Source organism: Schistocerca americana, chromosome 6 (assembly GCF_021461395.2).
Source record: "Schistocerca americana isolate TAMUIC-IGC-003095 chromosome 6, iqSchAmer2.1, whole genome shotgun sequence".
NCBI lineage: Eukaryota > Metazoa > Arthropoda > Insecta > Orthoptera > Acrididae > Schistocerca > Schistocerca americana.
In genome coordinates this window covers 343,243,524-343,266,329 of record NC_060124.1, presented here as the reverse complement: position 1 = coordinate 343,266,329, position 22,806 = coordinate 343,243,524, and the positions used below count along the sequence as shown (strand labels likewise).

Here is a 22,806-nt window from a genome sequence, read left to right as displayed (position 1 = left end):
GTTTCATCACCCTTCACTATACAGAGTTTCGCTATTAATCCGTCTGCATCAAGCATCGGCTGTATAAATGATGTACATTGCAAAGATCTTACACAGTGAATTCACTGTGTAAAATTAAACATCAGATGGAATTAACTATCATTGCTTAAAATCCTCAAATGGAAAGCTTAAAAGCATAATATTCAAATTTTCAAGAAGTCAACAACTACCTACATTCCCAACCATAATTCTTTACGTCACCTAGGCAGCATCAGAAGGCATTCTTCAGAGCTATGATTAATAGTGAACTTAGCATCCCAATGAATCTACTGCGCCCAATAATGGATACAACCATTTGATAACTAATAAACTAATCCGTACAACAAAATGTAACCAAACAATTGGTGAACAATTGGGTACCCAGGAAGTAGGAAACCTCATTTGTAACTCTGCCTTTCCTATGGAAGGTCTCTCACTAAGCAGTCAATCGCTTTAAGATTATAAGAATAAGCATTTGGACCAGCAATAACATACAGAATACAATCAACCACAACACACAAATTATTGTGCAACAATTTGAAAACTCAAGTGTAACCAGCCCACTGGTAACTCATGTCCAAGTTTCAGCGTTTGACAAACTGGTAGAAACTTGATAAAAAGATTCGAAAAGTGCATGAATGATCATCGAAAGCACCCAAATTACAACGCAATAATATGGGACAACGATAATACGTGCGTCTGAACCGGGAGCTTCATTTGCCGGGAGCCCCACCGTCTGACGCAAATCTTTTTAGTGACACTATTTCAAAGACTGACGTGCCGGTGAGGATGAAATAATGATGAAGGGAACACAACACCAAGTCCCGAAACGAAAAAAATCTCCAATCCGTTCTAGAATCGAATGAGGGCCCGTTGCAAGGCGTTCTGCCACACTGACCACTCATTTATGGGGATGGACAGTAATATAAGAAGACGATGTGTAGCAAATCAATTATAACTCGTATGCAAGCTTCTATAGTGAAGAAAGTCGTAGAAGCTCCACGACAAGATTCAACGAGCACATGGATCCACTTCAGCCACACAACCTGAACAAACCCAACTTTGCCACATATCTTGCATAACACAGACATTCTGTAAATTGCATAGAAGAGAACCTTCAGGTACTTCGTTTTTCTACCAAAAGCGTCAGAACTGACCTTGTTGAACAAATTGAAATCTTAACAACACATATATAACACCAGGCTACCTTCTCTCAGAGACCAGAGTGAAATGGGAAACAAATTTTCGCTAGTGAACTACAAGATTTATTGACTTACATTTGTAACGCCATTCAGTGACCTATCAGAGAATAATTCTGGTGCTATGTAGCCAAATAACTAATTACTCTAGTGTTAATTTAAAAACAAAGCCGATGGCATCACAGTTATGCTAAAATAATTACATAAAAGTCGAGCATTAAATTTAATGCTCTCATACATACTATCATGGTAGCTGAAATAACCCGAATCTGTGTTTATCATAATCCAGTGACTCTCAAGAAAAAAAAACGCCAGCACGTTTCCCGATACACACACACAAGGATATATGTATATGATATCGCCATTGGGGAAGACATTAAGCATGAAGGGAAGCAAGTAGCTCGCAGCCGTCAGCATGTGTACATATATATGTGACGATGATGAAGTCCTATAATCCGTGACAGCGTGTAGGGGAACAATGCAGGAGACCCGCACCAACGTACCAGGCAAGGTCCTAGTGGAGGTGGTTTGCCATTACCTTCCTCCGACTGTAATGGGGTGGCCGTATCTATGAGCCAGAAACTTGCTACAGTGATTTGAGGAACGTTATAGTGAACTCAAGTTCATGTCTCGGCGATCAAATTTGCCTGATGTAAATCCTATGGAACCTGTCTGGGTCGCTATGGAGCGCCGGCACCGTGTACTTACGTGAATTACATGACCTGTTTGTAGACATGTAATACCACGTACCTCCATAAGCCCAGCAACAAACTGATGGATTCCTGATACGCAGAATCAGCGATATATTTCATTCCAGAGAGGGACAAACAAGCTATTAAGCAGGTGGTCATAAAGTTTTGACTCATCAGTGTATATATGCAATTTTTCTGAACATGTAATTACTGTGACATTAGTTTTCATACCTCATGTTAAAACCAACTTAGATCGGTGAATTAACCCACACATTGAAACTCCCTGGCAGATTAAAACTGTGTGCCGGACCCTGACTCGAACTCGGGATCTTTGCCTTTGGCGGGCAAGTGCTCTACCATCTGAGCTACCCAAGCACGACTCACGGCCCCTCCTCGCAGCTTTACTTCTGCCAGTACCTCGTGCCCTACCTTCTAAACTTTACAGATGCTCTCCTGCGAACCTTGCAAAACTAGCACTCCTGAAAGAAAGGATATTGCGGAGACATGGCTTAGTCCCAGCCTGGTGAATGTTTCCAGAATGAAATTTTCACTCTGCAGCGGAGTGTGGGCTGATATGAAACTGTGAGGACAGAGCGTGAGTCGTGCTTGGGTAGCTCAGTTGGTAGAGCACTTGCCCGCGAAAGGCAAAGGTCCCAAGTTCGAGTCTCCGTCCGCCATACACTTTTAATGTGCCAGGAAGTTTCATATCAGCGCCCACTCCGCTGCAGAGTGAAAATCTCATTCTGTACCCACACATTTATTGTGTTATGTGCACAATATTCAAAGAATTATTTCTGAGCAAAGTATGTTATATCTTTGAGTGAAGATCTTTCTCATAAATATTAGTTGTGTGGCCCATACTGGATGCTGCCATATCTATAGTGACAATCAGTGTTCACATTTATGGCGAAATGTGTTTAATTTGTGGCCAATAGATATTAAAATGGAGCCGGCCGGAGTGGCCGAGTGGTTCTAGGCGCTTCAGTCTGGAACCGAGCGATCGCCACGGTCGCAGGTTCGAATCCTGCCTCGGGCATGGATGTGTGTGATGTCCTGAGGTTAGTTAGGGTTTAGTAGCTCTAAGTTCTAGGGGACTGATGACCTCAGATGTTAAGTTCCATAGTGCTCAGAGCTATTTGACGCATTTTGTTATTATTATTATTAAAAGGGAAACAGCTTTGTGCATCCTAACTACAGTGCCACCCATACTACTAGAGTAAGTAAAAAATGGTTCAAATGGCTCTGATCACTATGCTACTTAACTTCTGAGGTAATCAGTCGCCTAGAACGTAGTACTAATTAAACCTAACTAACCTAATGACATCACACACATGTATGCCCGAGGCAGGATTCGAACCTGCGACTGTAGCAGTCGCTCGGTTCCGGACTGTAGCGCCTAGAACCGCACGGCGGAGTAAGTAAAATAGTCCTTTTTGGCACAACTTGGTATATAACTATCATTCACGGCGGTACGTTAAAACTTTATATGTATCTTCTTGGCATAGAGTCACTTCCGATCACCAGTGCATGGAAATAAAGATGAATCTGAAAAGGATGGAAATATAGTAAAAGGGATTAAATATTTCGCAAAGTGAATTGTTACTGCTTTCTTTGTTCATATTCAGTACAGAGTTACAGATTCTATAACTTCAATAATGCATAAGCTCGTTCTGTTACTCAGTAATGGATAAAACTGAAGGACGAAAGTAGCTTTCACATGACGTGTTACACCCACATAACATTAGCTTAATGAAACGTGGACTATAGATAGAAACAACTCCTACAGTATAGTACATATTAGATGAACAGAAACGACACTTTCATTCAAAGACAATAACTACACTTAGCACGATTTATGACGGTGTCCTGGACATTGCACCGTGTATGATCATCACGGACAGCGTTGCACGTTCTGCAGCGCGCATCTTTGCTGGCCACATGGTTGACACGAAGTTCTGGTGACAGGGCTTTCCAGTACTCCACCAGAGCGTTTGACAACTGCTGGATGGTCTTGGTGCATGTGAACATGCCAGAATACTTCTCACCGACGCGTCCCAGACGCGCTCGATGGGATTTGTGTCGGTGGAACGAGTTGGCCAGTCCATTCGAGGGATACCCATTCCACTCCACCTGTGCTGTTCGATGCGGTCGCTCGTTGTCATCCTTAAAGTGAAGTGACGGCCGAATGCACCCCTTAAAAGACGCACATGGGGAAGGAGTAAAGTATCACAATAACGGTGGCCGGTGAGTGTATCGTATTGTAAGATTATGCAAGTAAACACTTACAACTCATGCCTCGCCGTACCAATGTGAGCATGTGGGGTTGCTAATCTGTCATTCTGCGCAACGGATTAATCTGAGATGTACCGCCGGCCGCGGTGGTCTCGCGGTTCTAGGCGCGCAGTCCGGAACCGCGCGACTGCTACGGTCGCAGGTTCGAATCCTACCTCGGGCGTGGATGTGTGTGATGTCCTTAGGTTAGTTAGGTTTAAGTAGTTCTAAGTTCTAGGGGACTGATGACCACAGCTGTTAAGTCCCTTAGTGCTCAGAGCCATTTGAACCATTTTGAGATGTACCCTTTACCCTGTGGCTCCTTCAATATGCAATTTCCATCCCCACACACTACAGAAGTCAGGCAGACGCTCCTAACGTTCTAAAGAGAAATGCCTGAAAAACTTTCAGCAGTAAATATCTTCCAGAGTCGTCTGCTGTAAGGAAATGACACAAAATTTCTTACATAACTAGTGGGGTACTTGGGTACTGGAGTAGTGCTAGTTAATGTAAGACAAACATGAAACTAACGAAAGTTATTATTTATTTTGCAAAAATTCTGAAAAATCACAATGGCACTTTTAGTTATGAACTTAACACATTATTTCCGGGTCCGTTTCAAAATGTGAAGTTACCTCTTAAGGAAAGGATTCGCTAATGAAAGTTCTATCGGAGCGGCGCTGCTGCTACGGTCGCAGGTTCGAATCCTGCCTCGGGCATGGATGTGTGTGATGTCCTTAGGTTAATTAGGTTTAATTAGTTCTAAGTTCTAGGGGACTGAGGACCACAGCAGTTGAGTCCCATAGTGCTCAGAGCCATTTGAACCATTTGAAAGTTCTATACAAAGTTTAAGATTGTTATTGACTTGGCAGAATGGCTGAGAGCCGTGCCTACTCAACTTCAATAATTATCCGTTAGAATGTTGCTAGATACTGTCGAGGCTGTCGCGTGTGAAATGCAGTGAAGTGTACTGTTGTGGAGGAAATATGGGGCTCGCAACAGCTGTAGCGCACAATACCGTAAGCTGCGATGACTGCTGTCTGCGCCGCTCGCTGCTGATAAATAAGATAACTCTCGTTCTATCTGGATTGACCTTCGCCAATCAAACTCTCCCTATGCCTTGATGAAGTCAAGGATTCCTATTCGCCCCTAGTCTAACTATTGGCGTGGTACACCGGTCAGATAACCAGTCCACCATGATGCCACTCAAAATTCGCTCGCAGGCATTTAACTATAACTCTGTCCGTTCACACCGCGCAATAAGTGTCGCGGCCAACACAGTGAACAATGCTTAATCGCCAGGATTCAATATAGATTCGCACTTCGATTCGCTCTCGACAGAGGTGCTCTCCCAGTGAAGTACTGAGGAGAGACATGTTCCTCGCTCTTTGAGTACACGTACGAGCGCGCACGCTCTCGTTACGTGTTCTCGCTCCAAGAGCGGCAACGGAACGGCCCCTCTCCACGCCAGACGTGAAGGGGTATATCTTTCGGTCTCTTCCATTACTCCTTCAGCTAAAGGCGTCAGAAATATCGTCTGCCAGTCAGCATTGCTCTTCTAAAGCGAGAGAATGACGTTTCGTTTAAGGCAACCAATCCGGAAATCTGTAGTATCGGCGTTTGGCGTTTGCTGTCTTCCTGTGAAAATCTCTGAAACTGCGTGCTATGTCTAAAGAATGCGTAAGCGGGCCGCTCCCACACAATGTAGCGGAATTTGCTTTTAAGCCGAACTCGGGGTCGTCCTTTCACTCGGGCAAACCCTCTCTGCTCTACGGGCGGTCACCGGCCGACATAGATGGGTTGGGACCGGCCTCCGGGTGTGCGGTTGCCTCTCTCGAACTAAAAGCTCCTGTGACCGTCGTGTCAGGAATGTATGTGTGTACGCCAGTCTCGAGTATTTCAACCACGGTGCGCCTACTTGTTATTAGCATATCGTTTACATGAATTCATACAACGTTGACTTTATCTTATCGAGTTTGGGTTCGAATGAAGCGTCTTGATGCGCGGAATATGATTGTGAGGGCGGAATATGTAAGCAATGACAGGCCGGCCGCGGTGGTCTAGCAGTTCTAGGCGCTCAGTCCGGAGCCGTGCGACTGCTACGGTCGCCGGTTCGAATCCTGCTTCGGGCATGGATGTGTGTGATGTCCTTAGGTTAGTTAGGTTTAAGTAGTTCTAAGTTCTAGGGGACTGATGACCATAGATGTTAAGTCCCATAGTGCTCAGAGCCATTTGAACCATTTTTTTAAGCAATGAAGGTCAGGAGACCACGACGTCTTACACCATAACACCTGGGGAACCCCAACGATCATGTTCAACAGTGTCCCTGGGAGCATTACATGTTCGCACCTCTCGCGATATGAGGATAAATCTAGCATTGTCGAATATGATCGTTTTGGTGGTCCAGGTGCTATGCTGTGAGGAGACAAATAGTGTTCCATGGCTGTATTAATCTCCAAATCTACTATACTTACTGGTCAACGTTATTTCGTCATTGTACTTCATCCCCATGTGCTTCTTTTCAGGATTGTATTCACTCCTGAGATCATTCTTCTGGATGACAGTGTGCATAGAATCACATCGAACAGTGCAGGTGGAGGAGGTGTTGGGCGACAAAATATTCGGCGAATGGACTGATTTCCTGCCGATATAAACAAAATATACAAACTGACAAGGGAACCTCCCCATCGCACCCCCCTCAGATTTAGTTATAATTTGGCACAGTGGATAGGCCTTGAAAAACTGAACACAGATGAATCGAGGCAACAGGAAGAAGTTGTGTGGAACTATGAAAAAATAAACAAAATATACAAACAGAGTAGTCCATGAGCGACATAGGCCACATCAATGATGCTGTGAGCACAGGAGCACCGTGGTCCGGTGGATAGCGTGAGCAGCTGCGGAGCGGGAAGTCCTTGGTTCAAGTCTTCCCTCGAGCGAAAACTTTACTTACTTTATTTTTGCAAATTTATGAACTGTCCGTTCGTTCGCTGACGTCTCTGTTCACTGTAATAAGTTTAGTGTCTGTGTTTTGCGACCGCACCGCAAAACTGTGCGATTAGTAGACGCAAGGACGTGCTTCTCCAATGGGAAACGGAAAGATTTGATCCACGAAAACACGTCTGATATATTCTATACGACACTGGTGAAGGCATGTGCGTCACATGACAGGAATATGTTGTCGACCCACATAACTTGCACACTTGGCGAATGGGTAAAAAGATTCTTCTACCTTTCCCGATTTAGGTTTTCTTGTGGATGTGATAATCACTCCCAAAAAAGTGAAGAAAACATAAGAGTGTGTCACATAAACTGCAACAAATGAATGTAACAGTTTCACAGTCGCACAGTTTTCTCTGTGCTCTGTCAAAACATATGTTTTTAACGTTTTCAAATTTTTCCGTGTGTAGACCGTCACATCCTGCGTATGTCCAAGCAAATCTGAACATGTCCTGGAATTTTGGAGAGCGAAGTTGATTATGTGTGAGTGCCAGAACTCTGATGATTGTCTGAAAATAAAAATTTAAAATTTTCCATGGAGGGAAGACTTGAACCAAGGACCTTTCGCTCAGCAGCTGCTCACACTAACCACGGGACAAGAACACTGCTTGGCTGACATTATCCTTGATGTGGCCTATGTTGCCCATGGACTACTCAGTTTGTATATTTTGCTTATTTTTTCATAGTTCCACACAACTTCTTCCTGTTTTCTCGATTGATCTGTGTTCAGTTTTTCAAGGCCTATCCACTGTGCCAACTTATAACTAAATCTGAGGGGAGTGCGATGGGGAGGTTTCCTTGTAAGTATGGTCCAAGTTGCATCGTTCTATGTTACTTCGTATTGACACATCATGCGAAAGTTACTGTCGTCCTTAACTTTTGCATTGTGGTGCTCAGTACGTTAAGAATACTACAAACTTTTTAACCGGTATATATGTGTACGATCGTCTTAACTTATGGACAGTGGCTGTGGCACACTCGTTTTTGAACGGTGCATCAATTCCGTTTTCAGGAAGCCGGAGAGGGAGAGACACCAACAACGGAAAAGGAGCCGCAGCGGAAATCTCGCAGCAAGATGTCCGTGACGGCGGGCTCCCGCATTTCAGTACTAGCTGGCCAGAGACCGGTGAGGGTGAAAGCAGGCACTATTGCTACCATCTTCTGGTATCAGGGTAACGGGTAGTTTAGCTTGTTAGTTATGAAAGATTCACAAAAGGGAACTTTTCTTCATTTCTTTTCAACTCAAGCGCAAATGCTTTGCGTGAATATTAGGGTGGCGTAGAAATAATGAAACATGGTGTAGCTCAAATGTTCTGACTCAACATGCTGGTAATTTTGAGCAGAATTATCAATTTATGCTACTGCAACAATACTCGGTTCACTTCACAGAAAACAGTTACAGTCCCCACTCAGAAACTTACACAAAATAAAGAAAACATAATAGGACTGTAAAATAAGCGCAGTATTTACATTTTATTTGTTGTTCCTACTGATAAAAATCAACAAAAATGCGTGACATGTTTGAATATTTTTCAACTTATTTGCCACTTTTTGAAATATTAAAGTAAACTGTTCCGCTCTTTCGCAGTATGTCGGTAGATAAATTAGCATCAAAACTGCTAGCTGTCTGTCGCAGGTAGTTCCACAGTATCGCGTAAGGCCTACCGAAAAACACTGAAAATTTAAATTATAGGTAACCTGAGAAAACCGCGTACTAGAGTTCAGGTAGCTCATATAGCATCGCAACAGTCCAGCATCTTGGCGTTATTCATTCTAAAGTACTGCTATTCCTGTTTTCTTTCAACTGCTCTCTCCATACATGCTGTTTCTTTTATATGTGAAGAGTAAGTCTCCACAGCGGCAACGCATTCTTGTCCACAGTGATGAGTGCAGGTCTCTCCACATTCTGTCGCAAATCCTTCCTTAACTCTATTCGCCTGCTTGTTACTGCGCCACTGAAACATCCTACAAAATCCAGTTCTTCAAATTTTAGGCTATTTTTTCCTACGAAAACAGATTTTCCTACTGGTCCCTAAAATTATGTGACTAAAAATTTTGTCCTTGTTAACGTGCCACTACGGAGATATTTTGCTACATGTATCTTGTTACTTAGATCCTGAAGGGCAAGTTTAAAGACTGTCATCACTGATTGTGAATGAAAGCTGCAACTTTGATAAGTAACTTGTAAAACATGTATCTGGTTTCGAAATCTTTCGATCACAGTGTGCACTATATATTAATGACTGTTGAGAAGAGAAAAGAAAACTGACCGTATAGCTTTTCTCTGTATAGCAAAGCCATAAAAGCTCTGGAGCAAATTTCTCTCTCTGACTGTGAGATGTACACGTTCTGTAAATGGCTTGCCATTTAACACTTTCTCTCCCTTCATGTCCAACTTGGGTTATTGTAACTTTGCTCCCATTTCTTCTGTGCATGCCCACAACGTTCTAAGTCTGTAAGAATTTCACATCTGTACTGCTGCAAACAGTAGTTCCATCAGACTCCAAATGTTTCAGCGGACTGTTATATCTCTACTGCTGAAAGAAACGGTGTTCTTCAAACAAAACTAGGAGGAGGGTGATGTGGCCTTTGATAAATCCATCTTTTAAGTAATCGCTGAAATGACCGAAAAATAAACATTTCTCGGTGCAGAATTAAATGGCACATTAGACATTAGACACGCTTCCCCCACAGTGTACGTTCATGCTGCAGCCCCGCTGTTGCCAGTCACTGGTTGCGCTGTCCTATCGCTTCTCGCCAGGATCTATTACCATGCATCTGTTCACATCGCGAGTCGAGTGGATTACTTGCAACTTGGGAAACAAAACAATATCCTCGGCATCGTCTCACGACAAAAACAGTGGTTCCTCACGCCAAAAATGTGGTTATTAAAAAGGGGAAAGAAGAGTAGATATAGATCCACCCTTTGAATGCAGACCATCCCCATTGCAGATGTGTTAACAGCTAAAAAGTTACCCAGAGCACTTATTCGGACAGTTACGAATGTCGCAAAAAATTTTCCAGGTTATTTGAAAAATTATTCGCTCGGAATAGTTAAATATATGAAGATAATGTTTCGTCAGTTTTTATATACGTCTTTTCATGTACTATCTCTCCCACTCACAGATTTTCGTGTGCTATTCTCTCGAAGAAAAGATAACGAAAATTAGATGATACAGAGGAATTAATTTTCAAAAATTATTTTACGTGATGTTATCCATTATGAGGAAGATTTGATGATTGGAATGCCAAGAGGCCCAGATAGCTTTGCGCACAAAGAGATGAAAAAGTGCCTGTTTAAAATCATCACTTGTAATTCTGTTTCGTGAAATTATCTTATAAGCTCACAACAAACATTAACGTCTGTGTATTGTGGTTTAATTGGCAGGATACTATGAAACTGCAGTCAGTCTACGTAGGATTTTGGTTAAAAAATACCATCTTAGAATATTGCTTAAGTGTGTGACATCCATACGAAATAGTATCGTCAGGGGATACTGAACGTAAATAATAATAAGAATAAGAATAAGGACAGCACCAGTAGTCGCATGTTTCTTTGGTCCACAAGACAGCATTATCGAAATGCCGAAAAACTTTTGCTAGCAGATGCTTAACGTAGACGAAAACTATCTTTCGTTAGACTACTCAACTCAGATACAAGTACCAGTATCAAGTGCGGGATCTACGAATAAACAGCAGCCTACGCCATATCTCTCCTACAATGGTTGTAAAGCCTAGATTACAGTAATTACAGTTTGCTTAAATACTTTTAAAAAGTCTTTTTTCCTCGACTAAGTACGCAAATGGAAAGGGAATTAACCTTAATATGAGGTAGAGTGGGGAGTATCCTCTGCCATGCACTTCAGCCATTATCAGAATGTGGATGTAGTGGAAATGTAGAAGAAGATGTATGGTGCGCGAGAAACCACACAATCAAAAGTCAAACACGGCACTTCCGCAGCGTCCTTGGAACAGCCAATCACAGGTTAAGACAAACGACGATCGTCGCAGAGCGAAACACAGAAAAGCTTGACATCATTGCCTAGTGAGGATCTTAGCGAGCAGTGGGATGAGGAGCGATGGTGCAGATTAAATGCACCGATAAGACCCAGTGGGCTTGTTTCATTATCGCCTTGCCATGGCAGCGAGCAGTGTGCAGCGATGTGGCAGCACAAAGATACGCTAAACACACTCTCAACACTCTAAAAACACGCTTAAGGTCATACTGGGTACGAGGACACTACACTCTCATTAAAACTGTTTGCTGTTTAACTTTTTCCATGTGGCTACACAGCGTGGCCACACCGTCTGTTAGCTGCATCTCGGTTAAGCCTCCGATAGCAGGGAGTGAGCAGCTAACTAACGCATTGCTTCCTTCTGCTGATGGTGACAGTGAAACGGGGTGCAGGCCGTGAGTGATAAATGATTACACAGTGTATACCAAACTATTCGAGAACTACTAATGTGAAACTTTCTTTCAGATTAAAACTGTGTGTCGGTGTCGGACCGAGACTCGAACTCGGGACCTTAGCCTTTCGCGGGCAAGTGCTCTACCAACTGAGCCACCCAAGCACGATTCACGCCCCGTCCTCACACTTTACTTTTTCCAGTACCTCGTCTCCTACCTTCCAAACTTTACAGAAGCTCTCCTGCGAACCTTGCAGAACTAGCACTCCTGAAAGAAAGGATATTGCGGAGACATGGCTTAGCCACATCCGGGGGGATGTTTCTAGAATGAAATTTTCACTCTACAACGGAGTGTGCGCTGATATGAAACTTCCAGGCAGATTAAAAATGTGTGCCGGACCGAGACTCGAACTCGGGACCTTTGCCTTTCGCGGGCAAGTGCTCTACAAACTGAGCCACCCAAGCACGATTCACGCCCCGTCCTCACAGCTTTACTTCTGCCAGTACCTAAAGCTGTGAGGACGGGGCGTGAATCGTGCTTGGGTGGCTCAGTTGGTAGAGCACTTGCCCGCGAAAGTCAAAGGTCCCGAGTTCGAGTCTCGGTCTGGCACACAGTTTTAATCTGCCAGGAAGTTTCATATCAGCGCACACTCCGCTATAGAGTGAAAATTTCATTCTAGAAACATCCCCCTGGCTGTGGCTAAGCCATGCCTTCGCAATGCTAGTGCTAGTGCTAGCTATGCAAGGTTCGCAGGAGAGCTTCTGTAAAGTTTGGACTGTTAATGATCAGTCACATTGCTTCACAAATTTCCTATAGTATGTTACGCCTACACCTGAACTGCAAGAACATGGATTGGGTCTCCACCTTTGCCAGCAATTGTGAATCCACTGTTTGCTTTGGTCCTTTGTCTGGTGTTAGTGATGCACCCAGAAACTGTCATGGTGATTAGCCATCTAAAGAGTCATCTGTATTGGCCCAACACAGTTGCTGCATTTCCACTGATACCTCGGTACGGTTGGATTTTGATTGGGCGTTTTCTGTCAGTGAGCCCAGTTTGACATGGTGTAACTAACCCGTTGCTACGGGTTATTACGTTACTATTGGGAATGTAAATACTTATTGCTTGGGAATTTAACGTGAGAAGATTAGGGTCGCCAACGACTCTAACCATACAACTAATCGAAGGTTTGGTCGAGTCGGGAAATAAATTAATTTGATCACAGACCAAAAACTCACAAAAGTGCATACGCTGTGATGTCGCTCATAGCGAATACAATGTAATTAATAGTATTGCCCGTGCACTGTTCACGACAATCAAACATTTAAAATAAAATAGAAAATGCATGAACACTGCATAAGATCAGCTCCCAGAACACACCTGAAAATAAGACTTAATCTAAATCTAAAGCACTTGTTTTAAAATAAAAAAGGAAACTAATCACTGGACCTGTGTGTAAGGAAACGCGTTGGATGTGCTAACGGGAAAGCTATGAGGTGAGTGGCTTAGGTGCAAAAACGTAACCTCGGAACACAAGAGAAAATTGTGGATAAAATCATTTATTCCTAAGACATTAAAGAAAAGCATCGATACTTTCACCATTATAATCTACTCCTAAAATCATTGGTGTGAATCATTCATACCACTGCTGTTGCCTGATCGCAATAACTCGTAAAGCGGTACACGTTTCGCAGTACACCCGGGTGCCCACGTGGTTTGTGGAGATGCACTTCGTAGGTATCGTGTCCAAGTTGCAACAATATCACACCACACAATCATGAACCGTTAAAGTTCTTTAAAACAAGCATGAGACCGGACAGTTAGTGATGACGGTAGCCCAACAAAACTTTAATGTTCAACCACGTGGTCGGCTCCCCACGGACGAAAGATACATAAAGCAAGGAAAATTTACGAGAAGGCAAAGCTATTAATATTTAGAAAAATGAAAGCTTATACAGGCACAGCTGAAGGCAAGCAGACATTCATACAGAAGCGAGTGCTCACTTCTTATCGACACCTTTGTGTGGCGCTCTTCCGGTGGATCCAAGTCTGCTATAGAAATTTACTAAATGAAACATCTGCCAAAGTTTTGCATTCCTTGCTGCGACAAGGCAAAGCAATCTTTCAGAGCTGAAAAGCGAGACCAAAAGCTAACAGCTCTCCCCTCGCCAAGTAACAACGCGCCACGCGGTCAGTCTAACTCACCCTTCTTCGACTGGAGCTCAGCTGTGGACGCTTCCCGTACCGGCGGCAGACTGCCCCCCGCTTCTTCTCCAGCCTCTTCCACGCTCCGCGTGGCCCGGAAAACCCAAAGATGCCATTCCCGCCACCAACCTAACGCAGGTGGATTTCTCACAAGTAGCGAAAACCTCTTTGCCTGCTTGACCACTACGAGAGTTGGCTATCTGTACAACTCCTGCTGAATCTGTACGACTATCGCAGACTTTCTGCAGCAGACTACGCCACCGTCCAGCAACGTGACACACAACCACATTCATTCAATCACACCACTATGATAATTATGAGAAAAGAGAAACAAGGAAGGAAAGAGAAATTCTAGTGAAAATGGGCTACCGGACTAATGAAAGGTGGCTACAGGACCCTTTCAACGGTCGAAATTTCTAACAAGATGCCGAAAAATCGATGGCTCATTTTCACATTTTGCACTACCGCCTCGATTCTGAGAGCACCGGGCATCAACTTCTCTAGCGATTCCCGGCAGCTCACGGGTGATGGTCTGCCACTTCGTGTTTTCGTTGGTTAGACCTTTTAATCACACTCGAAGTGTCTGCGACGTCTAACACCTAAGCCATATGAAGGTGCAGTATTGCTGTATATTTTAATGTGCCGTTCAAATGTGAATAACGAACGTGATACTCAACTTGACCAATGGGTTGCATAATTTATTTTGACTCTTCTAGTGCCCTCTTACGGTACTGTCCAAGGACTGCAGACATGTATTAGAAAACAAATACAAAATTAACTTTATTTTTTGACCCTGTAATTAAAGCTTTAGACTACATCTCGTAAATGAATAGGAGATGAAACGCGCACTGCTCTTCTTTGGAACTTCTCTATCTTCTCTCGTAACAAAAACCTTTTAAGGTTCATGGACCTCTGATGTAGCTGAGTGGGGTTCAGAAAAGCTAACATTTTTAATAGTTAGTGCTTTGTTTAAGTCATTGCGTTTTATTTGGGTGAGTTATGCTGATTTAGGCACTAGTTACATAATGCGATCATAAATGTTACCTATTGGCGCCCTCAAGGAAATGGGAGTGGAGGGGGGGGGGGGGGGTGGAGGGAGGGTGCAAGAGGGCGGCCACTTGCCGTCTCCTGGAATCTGTTGTACACATTTCATTATTTTAAAAATTCTCGCATTTTTCTAGAAATAATTGTCTCTGATTCTACTCAGTGAAGAACAATGAGTAACACAGTGACTTTATTATTAAATGCTCTAAATTGTTCGGTTGTCAGGCTGTTCACGGAAAATGTCAGCAGTTTCGTCATTGTTCTGCCATCTTGTAAATGAGAGTTTTTGCCAAAAATTGGCGAAATAGAGTACCAGACCTTTTCTTTGTCACTTCCTTGTACAGATTTTAGTGAGTTATGGAAAGGAACAGTCCCGACACTCATCACAATACGAAGACAGCTGCAGTATAACTGCCTGACACCTGTACCCAAGTCCAATAAGAAGATCCTCTCCACTTTTACGTATCTTAATCTCAACAGTAAATGTCTCAACAACAAATTTGCATTTAACACTTTATGGCTTGCTGAGATTTTATTGGGATTTACTTGCTAGAGCCGTTGTATCATGGCATGAAGAATACAGGGATATTATACTGCAGATGTAACAATACACCAGTACTTCATCCCAAATACAAAAAAAAAAAAAAAAGCCTGCGCTCAGTGAGGGTGGAATATCAAAGTCTTTAACTATAAAGTTCTTAAACCGTATAGCATGCAGCCTTGTGCAACATCGAGTCAACAGTTCTGTAGTCCAGTTGTCATGTCTTACCTGTAATACTGCGAACTAATGAGACGAAAGGTATCTTGTTTCGGACCAAAGACATACTTTGGACACACTAATTAATTGTGCTTGCTTTTAAGATGTAGCGGTACTCTATCTTAAGAAAAAAATTGACTGAATATTTATCAAATTTTTAAGGTTTCTGTACTTACCATCAAATTTATTTTTTGAAGTGTCACATGCTTTTGGACTCAAGTAATCAGCTGCATCAAAAATTGAACTTTTGGAATCTTGTCCCATCTTGTATAAATTTCTGTAGATGCCTTGGCATCTATTAGCAACATTTATTACTCATTTGTTGGTAAATAATAAATAAATTACGTATTACATAAAACAATAGTTTTCACCATCGTTTTCTGTATATTGGACAACTGATTTAATTACTCTTCTACCAATATTTAATAATTCCATAAATCTCAATATAACTTTTGCAGACATAACCACACGACTAAAAGACCAAATTGTTAATGAGAACAGTAATGTATAACCAATAGGGAGCTACTATGTACCTCCATTGTCTGTAAATAGTATGCAGACACTAAAAAAGACTAAAACATTAACAAGTCAAATATTCAAACTACTTGACTGAGTTTTCAGTTCACCCCTCTTCTCATTACATTTTGGACGATGTTTAGAGGTTGCTAATTCAGTCAATATCACTGAACATTATTTTGTTGGAGATGAAGAACCTACATACAGGTGAGTGAGGAAAGATTAAGAACTATGCCCCCCCCCCCATTTTGATTTTTTATTACACTTTGAAACATCGTTTGTAATCTACTTAAAACTGTGCAGTACAGTTTGCATGAAAGACATGTTCTGGTAAATTAATCACACCAAGCCATTAAAAGTTTGTATTTTATTACTCTGCAACTATTGTCAAACTTAAACAGTCATCTTCTAGTAGAATCTGGGTTCAATACACAACCAATACAATATTTTTTACTAAGAAACAAGAATAAAAGTGTAACAAAATATGGTATCCATTAAAACCATTAAAAACTTACCTTTAAAATTAAAAAAATGTGGTGAATACCACATGCCTATAATTTTGAAATCTATGTTTACCTAATGCTGAATGAATATGTAGCCATATAAACACTAGTAGGATAAGAGAAGAACATACATATAATATTAGCTATATTAACATTTAGTCATAATATGCCTTGCATATAGTATGACATCATCAAGTTCGAAACTGAATTAGGTCTCTACACTCATTTATAGATCATACAGGGTATCTAGAACTGTTAATGTATAAGGTAATTAGTATTACTTTATATATATATCAGCAGACAACTCCAAAGATATGATCCCCAACACTAATGCTAAAAGATAAAAACAATAAGATGGCCTATAGTGATAAAAGAAATTCAGAAATTTTAGCAAAAACATTTGACAAACTACTAAATTGTGAGGATCCTCCTGAGGTTCTTGAAATAAACACAGAAACTGCAATAAAAACTCCAGTAGAAAATATAAACCCACTGACAATTCAGGAAGTCTACAAAGCTTTGAGTGAACTCAACAACTGAGAAGTAAGTGGAGAAGATCAAATATTTGCAGAACTCTGGAAACGTGCAGCAGAACCCATGAATATATCACTACATCAATGAATAGTTAAAATCTGGGTCAGAGAAGAGCTACCAAAACATTGGACTACAGCTATCATACACCCAATGCACAGAAAAGTAGAAAAATGAATTCTGGACAGCTACAGAGAGATTTCACTATTGGTTTGCACATATAAAATATTGTCAAGAATTCTCTACAATAGCTGTAAAGATCAACTTGAAAAAGAGCTAGGAGAATAGCAAGGAGGATTTAGACTCTGGAGAAGCTGCCCAGAACAGATCATCACATTAAAATTAATAATGGATGCCTACAAAAGGAGACAGAAGCAACTAGTCATAACTCTCATAGACTTCAAAAAACTTATGATTGCATGCTATGCTGGACATATTAAAAAATTTTGGACTTCAACCCAAATTAATAAAAATGATAAAATTAACCCTTACAAACATCAAGTCCAAAGTAAAATTCAGAGGAGAACTATCTGAGACATTTACGATTAAAAAAGGGTTAAGGCAAGGAGATGGTCTATCACCACTGTTCTTCAACTGTACTCTTGAATACATGATGTAATAATGGAACAAAGAAAAGCTTAGAAACATAACAATAGGAACCAAGAAAGATGATCCACCTAAAGTTTTTGGGATTCACAGCTGACTTGGCATTACTAGCTAATAATGTCAAGAAGCTAAAAATGCAATAATGAACCTGCACAATATAGTGCAGAAATTATAACTCCTGATATCTTTCAAAAACACCGAGATGATGGTAGCAGACCCACTAGCAATAGATCACGTAACAGTAGACAACAGAAAAATTAGAATAGTGAAGGAATTTAAATATCTTGGAGAGATTATAACACACAACTTGGATGAAAAACTGCTTGGCAAGAAAGAACCAATAAAATGATAAAAACTCAAAAACTAACATGGTCTACACACAATAAGAAATGTCGATCATGTCAAACAAAATTAAAACACAAGATGGTGGTTCAGCCAGAGGTAACATACACAAGCGAGACTCTTTTTAAAGTCACTCAGAGAAGCAGAGTCGACAAAATACTAAAAGTAGAGAGAAGAATAGCTAGAACACACATAAATAAAAAATACCAGAAGGAAGGGCAATAGCAGATAGTGCCAAATGAAGTAGTGTACAGGGATGGAGCCCATCACAGATACTATATGTAAAAAGAGGATTTCTGTCTTTGGCCACGTAATGAGGACACCAGAAACTGGATTAGGAAGAAAAATTATGCATAAACTGTGGAATCTGAAGGAACAATTAGGATGGATCAAGGAAATTAAAGAGGATATGGGATAACTAGATATAACCTTGGATGATCTGCAAAACAAGACAGAAAATCTCAAGAAACTGAAAGACAAGAAAATAAGATTTAAGCCAAAAGTAGACAAACAACACACAGTGACATGGATATTTACAGATGAGAAAAGATAGGAAAGATCAGAATGAATGAAAAGATACTGGATAGTTAAGAAAGAACGAATCATGCACTTATTGAAGAAGAGGACCAGGAAATGATTGACTAAAGTGGTCCAATGACGCCATAAAAGCAAATAATAATATATATTAGCTACTTCACCTCCATATTATATTACGCTTTACATGTACATTCTCTGAGAGTGGAAAACATATCATTATAACATTATTAATCAATAATTAAATTATACAGATTAAGTAACTTATGAAAACAGTATATCACAAAATATAAAAACATTTTAGACTGTAAAAACTCTTATCCATATGCCCCATATAAATCGTGACACAAATTGTGTAATCATTATATGATATGGTAAATGTTAGGGACTTTTATTATGATATTATAATCTGTTATATTAAAAGACATCATATTTAGTACATATATTAAAAGACATTATATTTAGCATATGCTCAAGGCTTCTATACATATGTACTAAGGTGTTATCATATAAATAATCTCACGCTAATGTATTCCCAAATACTGATCATTTCAGAAGAGAAGCAATAACTGCAATATAAATGTACGTTTTAAAATTTAAATCTTCAGGTATAAGTAGCTAATCAGTTTACTACTGGGAGTGGTATCTACAACACCTAACTTTCATTGGTTTTTGACACATGTTTACTGGAACAAATTAATTGTAATGCACAGTTTATAGACACATTGACTAGTGAGATACAGTGGCTAGGCTACCACACATGTTGTGCACTGTGCATACATATGTGTATTCTGTAAGTGTCATAGTCATAGATTAGAAATTTAAGTTATATATAGTGTTATTTTTCATTGTTATTTTAGTGAGGGCACCATATCTAATAAATGAGTCTGCAGCACCTCTACATATGTTTTCTGTTATTTATATGGCTATTATACCATCACAGTATAAACTATGTTTGGAGAAGATAACTCAGAACACTATTCTGTGTATAATACATGTGAATGTAATGAGTAACAGTACTAGCAAGGTCAGCTTATGTATAGTTCCTAGAATAATTTAGCATTAGTTACACTATTCAGCAGTGGTCAGTAGTATTTTTATTAGGACTCAACAGCCATATTTACTAAAACATTGCCATTAGTTCATTGCACATGATTATTACAGGTATTACATGGTAACTTCCCTTGTGCATTCAGCACACAAACAGCCTGACATAATGTGTATACAGTAAAGTATAAAATCATGTCAGTATATCAGATACATAATGTATGATACTGTGCAATGAAATATCTTATTTATGTAAGGGAGACAGATAGCCTTGTAAGATTAATTTTGTGTGACGGCTTTGGTGACAACTAATAAAATTATTAACTGTTATAGTTCTGCATACTCAACATACTACATGTCAACATACTACATGTACATTTTATTGACACAGTGACATGTAGGCAGAAGCATAGATTTTTGATCATATAATTATTATTTTAATTGAGACGTTTGACTTAATGTAGGTTTTCATATCAGTTGTAATAACAGAAGAATGTATGTAGTATTTATGGTTTGGTAATGCAAGGAGCAACCTTTACAGACTAAAAGACACCTCATTTGGAACTGTTCATTCCCTAATACTTGTGTTTCATTATATGTGGCCAGTGGTCTAAAATAAGTGTGAACAAATTAGGCAAACATATGGCATTGTAATGTGTTAATTTGTCATTGACAAAATTTCGTTAAAATTCCCAATAAACATCTCATTTCTGAACTATGTCTGTTCATGTATTATAAACTAAAGCCAATTTATTAGTAAATACATTTTCTGCAGGATAGTTGACACTTAATAGAACACTTGACTGTACACTTGACTCATTCAATGTTTTTAAGTTATGGAGTAATGCAAGGTGGAATGACTACATAAAAGAAATTGTAGGAAAATCTGATACTACGCTGAGATTGTTTTTCATTGTTAAGCTGAGATTAATCGGAAGAACCCTAAGGATATGTACTACTACCGCGTTGGATCTGTAGAAGAGAAAGAAAATATCTAAGAAAGATTTGCACGTTTTGTCCAGGAATCGTTAAGTAAGTTCAAGAGCTTTATGGAGAAGCCCAACAAACTACAGCAGCAGCCACTGCAAGAGACGCGCTGTGTATCACAGCGAGGTTTTCTGCTGAAATTTCTTGAGCGAACATTCGAAGAAGAGTGGTGCGATGTATTACGTTCTCTCATAAACGTAGGGACTTCAAAAAGTATGTTTCACACGTCATCCTTCGCTAAGACTCTTCCGCAACGAGAGTGGTGCGTTGTCAGAAGAAAGTACATGTTCCAGGTTTTCTGTAGACATAATTGTGTTCTGGTACAAATAACAAATACATCACAGTGTGAAAGTGCAGCGGCGCAATAAACCTGAAGTACGCGGGACAATGAGATTCTTGTGGGCAAACGTCTAAACTGCATACTGATTCGCTATACTGTGGCAATATGTGGACCAAATACAGTGTTCTGTCCAGCCACAACGGAATGGTATCAATAATTTGACCAAGGCCGCACGGACCTGTGTAATGCTGATAGGGATGACTGGAGGAACTGGTTCACAGCAGTTGCAGAATAACTATTGCGAGAGTTTCGCAGCTAATGTGCATCTCAACAACTGGCGCTCATTTCATCAGTTGAGATCGTCTGCAATCTCGGAAATTGTCCTCACGCTGGGTTGCTCGATCCCTGTCAAGTATACACAAAGACTCAGGTCAACAAAGACCAAGAAAGGTCGAATAGAGGAAAAATTTGGTATAATTTTGTATAGTAGTAGGGTCGAGTGCCATGAACAACACATAGGGGATAGTCAAATGAAAAGGAGACACATGGGTAAAAAGTAAATTGCTTGATATTTCAAAAGCCGTCGCCGTATCTGTTAATGCATTTATCTCACTGTGAGACAAAACGGTCAACGTGTTCATGGAAAGATGTTTGCGGTTGTCTATGGCACCGTGGTTGTACCTAGACGTTCATCTCTTTGGCCGAAACAAATGGAGGGCCACGAATGTTCCCAAAAGTATCGAAATAGGATGGGGACAGATTGGGACTGTATGGAGGCCGTGTAAACGGTTACCAGTGAAACTTCTGCAGTGTAGACGAAACATCCTTTGAAACATTTGGGCCCGCCTGAGGCTGGTGTGATGCATTTGATACCACTCACGCTGTGAGAAATATTCGAGCCATTTATAGAGGAGACAATGAAACTGACATTGTCGAATACATAATGACAATACGTTACACTTGCGCCAGGTCCTTCAGTGTGGTAGACAGCTGAGACTTCCAGCTGTTGAGCTTCGTTACTTGATAGCTCACTTAAGAACTGGAACTAACTACTACTGAAAACAACTGCACTGTGAAAACATGAGCCCATTGAAATTATTTTGTCTATTCATGTATGAGAACTGGAAATGATTGGAAGATATATTATGTCTGAACTGAAAAGTGAGCAGCGCTTGTGGTGAGGGAAGTTGCCTTTCCCGGAAGAACACTACAACTGCCGTACAGGTTAACAGGGAATTGGTTCGTAGAACAGTGTGCAGTGATTAATGTGGGTATTGTCCACATGCGCTTCTCGTGTTAGTATTGTTAGTAACTGATATCCGTATTCTATCCAGTGTTAAGGCGCTTTATGGAAAATATACTCTGCCCCAGGCATGTCTGCTCAGAGAGTCACCACTGATTCATGGGTTGCTCTGCTGGAGAGTCGGTCTATCTTTGTGAAACAGCCTGTTCTTGTAACGTAGTGGCGTAGAGAGATAGAGAGAGAGAGAGAGAGAGAGGATCCCCTGCTGTGTGTTCAGACCTACGAAGGGTGGAAGTGCGATCTGTCTGCCCTCACGGGTCCGCTCTTTCCCCACTCTCCCAAAAACCCTCCTCCTGCCGCAGTCCCCCACCCCCCACCCCCGCTCCCATAGCCCGTCACCAGCCACCGGAACACAGTTAGTTTGTCCACCAATACGGTTCAGCTTCGCTTAGATGTGGTGCACCCATTCAATACTTGTTCTTAATAGTAACTTTATCCCTTAAAATATGTTTCTTAATAATCTGCTATTTTTTCTTTCCTGAAAGGTGGAAACTTCAGTCCTAGAGAAGAAGTGAAGAGTACATTTTTGTATGAAACATAGTTTTGTTTTATTTTGCAGCTTGAA

The 22,806-nt window shown here is 40.8% G+C and overlaps 1 protein-coding gene across 1 annotated transcript in view; it reads left to right on the top strand.

Annotated features, from left to right (window-relative positions):
• LOC124620136 (skin secretory protein xP2-like) overlaps positions 1-22,806 on the top strand; it is a 174,210-nt gene that overhangs the window by 15,927 nt on the left and 135,477 nt on the right. The window contains exon 2 of the mRNA XM_047146807.1: positions 8,193-8,306. Within this exon, the coding sequence (XP_047002763.1) occupies positions 8,193-8,306 (114 nt within the window). The remainder of the gene's footprint in view (positions 1-8,192; positions 8,307-22,806) is intronic.